This window comes from Camelina sativa, chromosome 16 (genome assembly GCF_000633955.1).
Source record: "Camelina sativa cultivar DH55 chromosome 16, Cs, whole genome shotgun sequence".
Classification (NCBI taxonomy): Eukaryota; Viridiplantae; Streptophyta; class Magnoliopsida; order Brassicales; family Brassicaceae; genus Camelina; species Camelina sativa.
In genome coordinates, this window is record NC_025700.1 from 16,459,478 (window position 1) to 16,469,374 (window position 9,897).

Sequence of the window (9,897 nt, forward strand, 5' to 3'; positions counted from 1 at the left end):
TCTATCAATTTTTTTCTTCTGTCGACATCGATAAGTCTATATATAAGTAGATTCTTCGTTGAAAAATGTTATATGAAGGGACATATATACAAGTATGGTGGGGGCAACATTACCGAAGAGCAAGCCAAGATAGAGATGAGACACAACACAACAAACCTTACACTTTTTCTTTACCCTTCTTTTTAGGAGCAATTCTTGTATTTATACGCCCTTTCTTAATTATTATACATAACTTTCTATCCTGGTATATTTAATTATACTAAGAAATGTCCGTGTGGTGGATTATATTGCGTGTTACTAAGTCGAATTTAATTAAGACAATTTAAAAAAAAAATCGAATTATCAAGGGCGATAACTATATAAAAAATGTTCTTAATTGATCATTCCCAGACAAACCCACCCATGAAACGCTTTTTTGAAATGTTATTTGTTGCAAGACTGCAACTCATACGAATCGTGCAAAATCCTAAAGACCACATGTTGCAATAATATATAATCAATAAAAATTATAACATTTCTACAGAAGAAGAAAATAAAAACCAAGAGAGGAAAGTAAACTAGAGGACCATTTTAGAAAATAGAATATGAAACGGTGATAATAATTGCAAACAAAGAACTTTGCACATACGATATGTGTCCATTAGGATGTCTATACGACCAAAAACGAAGTGTACAGACCTTTTCTTATCTGATCTTATTGCCTCATATATGGAAGAAAAAGTAACACGAAATTTACAAAAAGGCAACNAAAAAAAAAAAAAAAAAAAAAAAAAAAAAAAAAAAAAAAAAAAGAGGTGTGAAATCGGGAAATGGTCGAAGAAAAGAGGAAAAAAAAAAATATATATTAACCAAAAAATAAAATAATAATTGTAAACAAAGAAAGAGGAAAGGGTCAAGAGAGCATATATTCTCTTCTCCAACAGAACCCCACTAATGTTTCCAGATATGGAGTGAGAGAAGAATTAAAGAAAAAAAAAAAAAAACATCAACCACTCCAAAGATTTATATATATGTCTAAATAATCTCCATATATTTGCCAACAAACCCAACAATCTTTTGAAAACAAATCACCCTTTCGTTTATTTAAATTTCGTGAGTCGTTTCTTGATTTGTCTATTGGAAGAGAGATTTTGTATGTGTTTATTAATGGAGATCAACAATAATGCCAACGATAACAGCAATAGTATTAATCACAAGGCAAAGATGAGCCTTGTGTTGTCAACGGATGCTAAGCCAAGATTGAAATGGACTTGTGATCTTCATCACAGATTCATTGAAGCTGTTAATCAACTTGGAGGACCTAACAGTACGTACATCTTTTTGTGTGTTTCCATCTTCATTTTCATGTTTCTTGATTGTTTTGTTCTGTTTGTGTTTGTAGAAGCAACACCTAAAGGTTTGATGAAGGTTATGGAGATTCCTGGACTTACCTTATACCATCTCAAGAGTCATTTACAAGTAAATAATGTTCACAAGAATCTTTGATTGGATCAGTGTGTTTTTATCTTCTTTCGATTAATTTGTTTCTTGAAAATAAACTTTTGATTATCGTATTTGATCTTTCTCCAGAAATATCGGCTAGGGAAGAGCATGAAGTTCGATGATAACAAGCTAGAAGGTTTGAGATTCTTTGATTCATTATTTTTAACATTGATAATGTTTTTGAGGCAAAGGATATAATCTTGAGTTTCAACTCTGATCTGACCAAATGAATGGGCTGAAGAAATCTTTTTAAATAGTTTGATACTTATGTATGTTTTTGTTTCTTGATGTAGCAGTTTCCTCTGCTTCAGAAAATCAAGAAGCTGAGAGTAACAACGATTCTAGAGATCTCCGAGGCTGTAGTGTCACCGAAGGAAACAGCAATCCAACTAAAGAGTAATGATCTCAGAATCGAAATCATAATATCGTTTATGGATCGATTTCAATAAGTTAAAAACTAATTGTTTTGTTCATTTGTAGCAGAGGGTTGCAAATCACAGAGGCTTTACAAATGCAGATGGAAGTTCAAAAGAAACTTCATGAACAAATCGAAGTAATCACATCAATCATATCCCATAACTGAATCTAATTAAGCACAACCATCTCTCTTTGGGGTTCTTATAATGTTTTGGTTTCAGGTTCAGAGGCATTTGCAGGTGAAGATTGAGGCACAAGGCAAGTATTTACAGTCAGTTTTAGTGAAAGCTCAACAAACTCTCGCTGGCTACACATCTTCAACTCTAGGCATGGAATTTGCGAGAACCGAACTCTCTAGATTAGCTTCAATGGTGAACAGAGGCTGTCCAAGTTCTTCGTTCTCAGAGTTAACGCAAGCAGAAGAAGAGGAAGAAACAGAAGAAGGTTTCTTGTGGCGCAAGAAACCAAAAAACAGAGGAATTAGTCAGCTGAGATGTTCAGTAGAGAGCTCGTTGACATCTTCAGAGACCTCGGAGACAAAGCTGGATGATAACAATAACATCAATAAAACGATTGAGCTTCCGTTGATGGAGATCAAATCGGAAGTGATGAAAGGGAAGAAGAGAAGCTTCAACGACGTCGTATGCGTGGAACAGCAGCCTCTAATGAAGAGCGTTTTTGGAGTTGATGATGATGAGCACTTGAAGTTGAGTTTGAATAGTTACAAGAAAGACATGGAGACGTGTCCGAACATAGGACTAGGGTTTAATTAAAGAAAAAAAAAACCTTTCACTATAAAGTTATATAAAAATGTTTTAAAAGAATCCAATATATATGCATAGATTTCCATAGATTATTATAGTCATAGAGATATTGTGAGCAAGTCCAGGGTGAAGAACGCATGTGAATATTCTATATGAGTCAACATGATGATATATATATATAAACTATTATATATAGAAAATGTGTGATTTGTGTGTATAGATTAGGTGGGGGGAGGCTTGTGGATGTGGTAAAGGCGGATTTGGGGGAAACTTTTTATGATCAATGAAAGAAGCAAAATGATTAAATAAGAGTGAGCTTTTTATCATGATGTTCCGACCATTATAAGCATGTTGGCCTCTCAGTGGTTGTTTTATGAAAAGACAAACCATACTTGAGTCATGCGATACAAATTCGAATGTAGTATATCTTTGCTTAATTATTTTACTAATCAGCCAAATTCGAATATTTTCTTGGAACCCTATGAGAAGGTAATGCTTGTTATACGAATATTTTCTTGTAACATGGAAGAAAGTTAGTCACGTGTTCATGAAAACGAGGCTTATCTGTTTTTTTCCCCCAAATGAAGAAGTAAAGAAAGATTTATCATCTTTATGTATATATAACCCCATTAGTGTGTTGGTGTGGTCAGGATTTGCTCATTTGATTATTTGCTAGATGGAAAATATTTACGTTATTATTTGTTGGGATATATATATATATATATATACTAGGTGATACCCTGTGCTACACCACAGAATTATATATTTTGTTACTTACTTTTTTTTTGTAATTTGTATTTTTCTAATATTGTTTTTATTTTGATTTATTTTCTTTTTATGTTTATTTGTATATTTAGAGTTATACAGTAAATTGGAAATCCTAATAGAGTAAGTAGTTTGTAAAATGTAACTTTTCACAGAAACAGACACACTGCAATATTGGATAGTAGTTTTGTAAGAAAATAAACACTCCACAATATCGGATAGTAGTTTTGTAAGAGGATAGACACACCGCAATATCAGATAGTACTTTTGTAAGAGAATGAATTTTTCTTTATTTTGGTTTGTTGTCAAAAGAGGAGAAGTTGCTTGTTAAATTTAATTTTGAGATATTTCAATGGTTAGGAAACCATTGTATTTATAGAGAGATTATGTATATTTAGGTTATCATTTAGAAGTTAATATTTGATATAATTTGTAAAAAACCAATTTAATTTATAGTTTGATAAAAATACATGTTTTAACGGGTTTAACTCAAACTTTTTTTAGATTTTAAAATTTTTAAGAGTAAAAATATTAATATTAATTAAATATTTTCTAGACTTAAATATATAATAATAGTTTAAACTTTCGACAGAGTTCAAATATTTATAATAAATTAAACATTCTATAAACATTTAAATATTTATAATCTCTTAAACTTTTATAAAAAACGGAAATATATTATAATATGTTTACTTTTTAAAATTTTAAATATGCTCAAATATATAACCAAATTAAACTGTTAAATTTGGATACCTGATAAATCAAGTTTCCTGCTCATTTTTACTCAAAACATATCAGTCATATATTTATAATGATTATGAACCATATTCCAAAATATTTAGTCGATGTGGGATATACAGTACACATTTTCTGTAAATTAGTTTACAACTTTACATATATATATCATTTCTGCGTTTTTTATTCTTTCCATATATACTAATCATAATTAATTACTATAATTTCGTTAAGGAAATATTGAAAAATCTAAACTAAATGATGATTTGTTTTTAACTAATTGTATTAAGTTGATTTTTTGTTTCCGTAAATATCTCACAATATAAAAGCAAATCAAATAGTGACAACGCTTTTTTGAGTTGTCACTGCTGCAGTGGTTATATGAGAATTTGAGTGGTGTGATTAGAGTGGAGGATCATTCTTGGTCAGTAATGTTTTCCATGGCTGTTTGGTGGGCTTGGAAATGGAGATGTGGTAACATTTTTGGCGAAAACAAAGTGTGGAGAGATCGAGTCAAGTTTATTAAGGATTCTGCGCATGAGGTTTTGGCTGCAGGAGTGAATGCTTTGCAGAATCGTGGTACAGCTAGTCGAGTGCAGCGAATGATAAGATGGTCAGTTCCTCGGGCAGGGTGGTTTAAGCTGAACACTGATGGCGCTTCACGCGGTGATCCGGGTTTGGCCACAGTGGGTGGGGTGTTACGCAATGAGTATGGTGAATGGTGTGATGGTTTGTGGTGAGTATCGGAAGGTGTTCCGCTCCGTTAACAGAGCTATGGGGTGTCTATTATGGACTCCTCATCGCTTGGGAACGGCGGATTACGAGACTGGAATTGGAGGTGGATTCGAAGATGGTGGTGGAATTTTTACAGACAGGGATCGGTGATTCGCATCCGCTGTCCTTCCTGGTACGCTTGTGTCATGGCTTTATCTCAAGGGATTGGTCAGTCCGTGTTTCTCATGTGTACCGGGAAGCTAATCGCTTAGCAGATGGTTTAGATTCCTATGCGTTCTCCTTACCGTTTGGTTTCCAAAGGCTTGAGAGTATGCTGATGGTTGTTGCTTCTATTTTTCATGATGACTTAACGGGACATGCGTGTCCTCGCACTGTTATTTTGTAATTTTTTCTTTTATTTTTCATAATAAATAACTGGGAAGCATTCTCCTAGTTTCCTACAAAAAAAAAACAAATCAAATAAGTTTATATATATATACAATTTCGTTTTTAATCTATTGATTATTTTGGAAGCAACAAAGTCGTAATCCATAAGTATTAAAGATTTCTCATTATTATTAATATTTGTAATAATTATAGGGATTAAGTATGGTAGTAGTTAATATTTGATATTATTGAAGCCATTAAATACTCGTATACCAGTTTCCTTATTTATAGGGATTATACCTCTGTTTGGCGACATGAATAATTATTCTTGAACCAAAAAACATACAAGATCCGAATATTATAAACTTGGGGTACAAACAGATCCGCGAGTTTTATTTCTTCTATATCCGGGTTAAAGAAGATCTGCGTCCCGCCCGGTCGTAATTAAGTGGTCGAGCAAGGGGTATAATGGTCATTTAGATAAATCGTAACTATAGGTAAATTTAATTAAATTAAGTGATTCTCTAATCATTTTTAATGAAAAACGTACCAAAACAAAGTCATGGTTCAATTTAGTCTAGTGAGTACTTCTGCTTTAATAATATATATATTTTTTTGACAGTTTTACTCCTAAAAACAAACACAACTTTTAGTTCTTAGTCTTTTTTTTATAAAATAATTTTACTTATAAAAAATTCTCAGTGTTTATTTATTTAAGCAATTTTCAACTTGTATATTCATAGATTTAAAATGGAGAATTTCAAAAATACCCCTTTTAAAATACTCATTTTCAAAAATGCCTATATATGTTGTTCATTTTCAATTATACCCTTTTTATAAGGTTTAATTATAGATTATAAAATGTTTTATAAAGATTTTATAATGGGTTTAAAAGGTTTTCTAACTAAATAGTTATAGTTTATGATATGTTTTTGTTTTTCATCAATATACATATTTTTCAATATCATAACAAACTTTTAGCAAATTTTTCAAAAATTTCACAAGTTATTAAAAATTTTGGTAATATTTGAAACTTTCATGTATTTTTCCTTTACATATTTCATTTAATAGCAAAATTTGATTTTGTTAGTCTAAGCTCTAATTCGTGAGATATAATAAACCCTAACTCCAAAATCATTAAATCCTAACCATCTTTAAGCTTTGTCGAAACTCATACCATGAGGAGCTCTTCAGTCGGCGGATGTCTCTCTTCTATTTTGTCACGAGCGGTGTCATTTGACCTTTCAACAAAATGGGGAAGAAACATGGACGACATGAAATGAGAAAAAGATTTCTAAAGAAACAAACTTGTGTGTAGGTTTATTAATTGTTAATAAAAATGTTAAAAGCTACGTCAGTTAAAAAAAAAAAAAAAAACTGCACGTCGTAAACTTCCTCTTCTTTAGAAACAAACGACAATAATCGAGTGGACAAACCTAAGGTGAATTAATTTGACGTTTTTCTGCGTCCAAGCATATACATGGTTTGTAGAACCCGTGATATGATATCACTGATATCAATCATCTATCTATGTGATCCAAAATAATATTTTGTCTGAATTCAATTATATAGTTTGCTTTCACATTGTTTGAAACAAAATGGGAAGAACGTTATCGGTATCGTCCAAATCATGTAAATTATGGCTCTGATATATTGCAGTATACAGTCAGTGTGTGTGGTAGAAACCATCTAACAAAAGTTGATGCGTAAGTATGGTAAAATTGGTTAGCTGATTTCAGTTAATGTTTAATGATTAGGACTTAGAAGGATTCAGTCAAAACGTTGTTCGGATTCAAGAAAAGTACCGATTCAAATTTTTAAGAAAGTGATAGACGTTGGTTTCTTTCTATCACAAAAGATTCTTACTGCGACAAGTTACGCAAACTTATAGCATTAAGATTTACGTATCGTCCACCAAACATAGATTGGGTGTACCGTGTACGCTTAATGTCACTTGCACTTGACTGATGTGTAACGAGACTGTCTGATATGCACATGATCCTGTTTCCACATGTTCGCATCCTATGTAGAGTTTGTGAGTTAACCGAATATACCCAAAAAGATATGTTAAAAGAGTACAATATAAGTCAGATAACTTTCACTATTTTCCTTTATTTATGTCCTTCGCAAATTAAAAACTCAGATAAAAAAATGTTACATGCTCGTTTTACTCAGAAGTCAGAACTACCCAATATTGGTCGAGGAGAAAAGTTTCAAATTCAGGCCCATCCCATATGTAAGCCCATTTCATATATAAACCCTACTTTAAATCCACACACCCTAATCAAGAATGCACACTTGCAAATCATAAAAACATTAACAAAAAAAAGTCTGATAACAAATTATATCTAAAAGAGGGTCTAAGGATATGGACACCAATCCTATTTATATCAGAAACTAGGCATGTAGAAATGGCGTGAGAACTATTTGAAAATTTTCCAACTAGATCCCGTTTAATCCACATAAAGAAAGACTACTAAATCGAAGTAGGCCAGGACCAGATCTGCAAACCCATTGTTTTAGCACGGTCCACTGCAAGCCGGTCCAGAGCCTAAACCTTCCTTAATCAAGACAAATTTAGGACCCGACTAAATCAAGATTGGGTCACAGCCATCGCCACATCCCTAATTCGTCTGCTACAGTCATCAGCCACTTGTTTTAAAGATTGTGCATTGGACCTTTATCTACCTTATAATCCAATTACCACCCAAGATTTTGCTTTGCTTTTAACTTCTTTTGGATCCCTCCGACCATATCAGAGATCTCATTGGTCACATCAAATAAACCCATCAGGGGAATAAGAATATTATTGTTTTAAAATTCAAAAAAAAAAACACAAAACAATCTCCATCAAACATTTCAAGATCTCACTATCTCGTTCTTTAAAAAATGTAATGTTTTGGGTTTTTTTAAGTAAAGGAAAAGTTGCAACTTTAGGACTAACCTCGAGAATGCAGAAAAAAAAGCAAAGGAGGGGGAACTCAAATTTCAGCAAATGGGTTATTTTGTTTTTTGGACCAACGACTGGTCTCCTGCTTGCTTTGTCTTTGTGCCTGCAAGCAATATCCATACCTCAGTTTTTAAAATATGTTACTTTTGAGACAGAACCTGATGCTTCAGAATGTTCTTAAGTTTGCATGAATGTTCTTTAACAAAAAAAAAAAAAAGTTTGCATGTGATTAAATATATCTGTTAAAAAAAAAATATAAATGACAACAGTAAAGCAAAGGCAAATTCAGAATGAGATAAAGATAAAGATCGTCCCTCATGAATAAATGAGATAAGGAAAAAGAGAAAATTGTGGTCTTTTAGAATCATTGCATTTGATGATTAAGATCTGTGGATGTATCAACAAGGTTGGAAAAAAGCATTAAGAGGCATAATTAACATAACACACAATTTAAACTTGGCAAGCAAATATCGAATCTCTCAAAATATGACCTAATGGTATTATTTTGTGTGTCCAGACTATTTGAAACACATGAGTTATGCTCCATCAAACACAACATCTTTAGTAAATTCTACTCAACAGCAACGCAGGCTAAAGTGACTATGAGGAGTTATGCTATGATTTTTTCGAAATTGGTGTTATATTTGTGAGAAGATATAAAGATGAAGTAGCACAAATAAACATGCAGCCGATGTTGTTGCTTAAAAAAGTGAGCTAGTGATCCTAAAGTGGAGGGGGAGAAGATCTTAGAATAATATAAAGAATCATTCTTAAAGAGGAAAAAAATAATGTATTTGTTTCTTTTCGAAGAGGGGTTGCTCTGTTGTACCTTTTCTTTGCCAAAGTTCCATGCTTTATATGAGTAGCTCCTGTAGGTTGTAGTAATGGAATAGTAGCAACGGTTTGCGTGGCCCACGGCTCCGGTCCGCTGTGTTCCTGCCATTTAACAAAACACCAAACAAAACCACTTTCCTTAACAACAAAGGAATTATGACATAGCCAGAATCCACAGCATTAAAGAGTGTAAACTTGAATGATTAGGATATATAAACCCATTAGTCCCGAAAAGTTAAAGCTATTGTATACTTCAAAGTACAATTCTGAAATCAAGGAAAAAAAAGCTTACGAGTATGCAATGCCATAACCAGATAAGAAACCATTGAACCATAACTCAATATGCAATGCAACGTTTACCTCGTAATTTATTTGAACTATTTGAAATCAAGGAACTATAGCAGCATGGAAATTGGCTTATAACCACTTCCAATGATTAGGCAAGGCAAAACTTATGGATGGCGTAAACAGAGAATGTCACTAAACATGTTCACTGGAAAAAGTGTTCAAGAAAGTATAAGGGTGTGTCAGTTTAACAATCGCCTTCAACGACGTGGCTAGTTAGGAAGGTCTCCAGAAACCCAAACTGGCCAATTTGCCAGTCAAGATTGGAATGCCATGGATATGGTTAGACAAAAAAGCAAAGGATAAATGTAGAGATATGTAGGGAAACCAATGAAGAAAGATACTTAACTTCCCAGCGGTTTTCGTGTACTGAACTCTTTTGTACAATCATTGTCAGATTCTTTCATAACAGCCTTAATCTACTTAGATTTCCAAAGCAATGTTTTTTAAGTGAATGTAAATTCCCCCAGGGTCCCATTTTGCTTTACACTTTAAAGCTCCCTC

At 32.7% G+C, this 9,897-nt stretch overlaps 1 protein-coding gene and 1 long non-coding RNA gene across 5 annotated transcripts in view; one reads left to right on the plus strand and one right to left on the minus strand.

Moving 5' to 3' along the window:
* On the plus strand, window positions 939-2,972 carry LOC104750801 (myb family transcription factor PHL8). 4 transcript variants are annotated; one of them, XM_010472649.1, is made up of 6 exons: window positions 939-1,306; window positions 1,382-1,458; window positions 1,570-1,618; window positions 1,776-1,878; window positions 1,963-2,035; window positions 2,121-2,972. In XM_010472649.1, the coding sequence occupies exons 1-6, from the start codon at window positions 1,135-1,137 to the stop codon at window positions 2,670-2,672; spliced, it is 1,026 nt and encodes a 341-aa protein (XP_010470951.1). In that variant the 5' UTR covers window positions 939-1,134; the 3' UTR covers window positions 2,673-2,972. The 4 variants fall into 4 exon arrangements, with proteins under 4 accessions (XP_010470951.1, XP_010470953.1, XP_010470952.1 ...); XM_010472651.1 differs by having other exon boundaries at window positions 1,966-2,035; XM_010472650.2 differs by having other exon boundaries at window positions 1,779-1,878; window positions 2,121-2,672.
* LOC104750803 overlaps window positions 7,669-9,897 on the minus strand; it is a 10,826-nt gene continuing 8,597 nt past the window's right edge. The window contains exons 2-3 of the long non-coding RNA XR_761710.2: window positions 9,044-9,150; window positions 7,669-8,317 (exon numbers count right to left, since the gene is read on the minus strand). This is a non-coding gene — a long non-coding RNA (uncharacterized LOC104750803). The remainder of the gene's footprint in view (window positions 8,318-9,043; window positions 9,151-9,897) is intronic.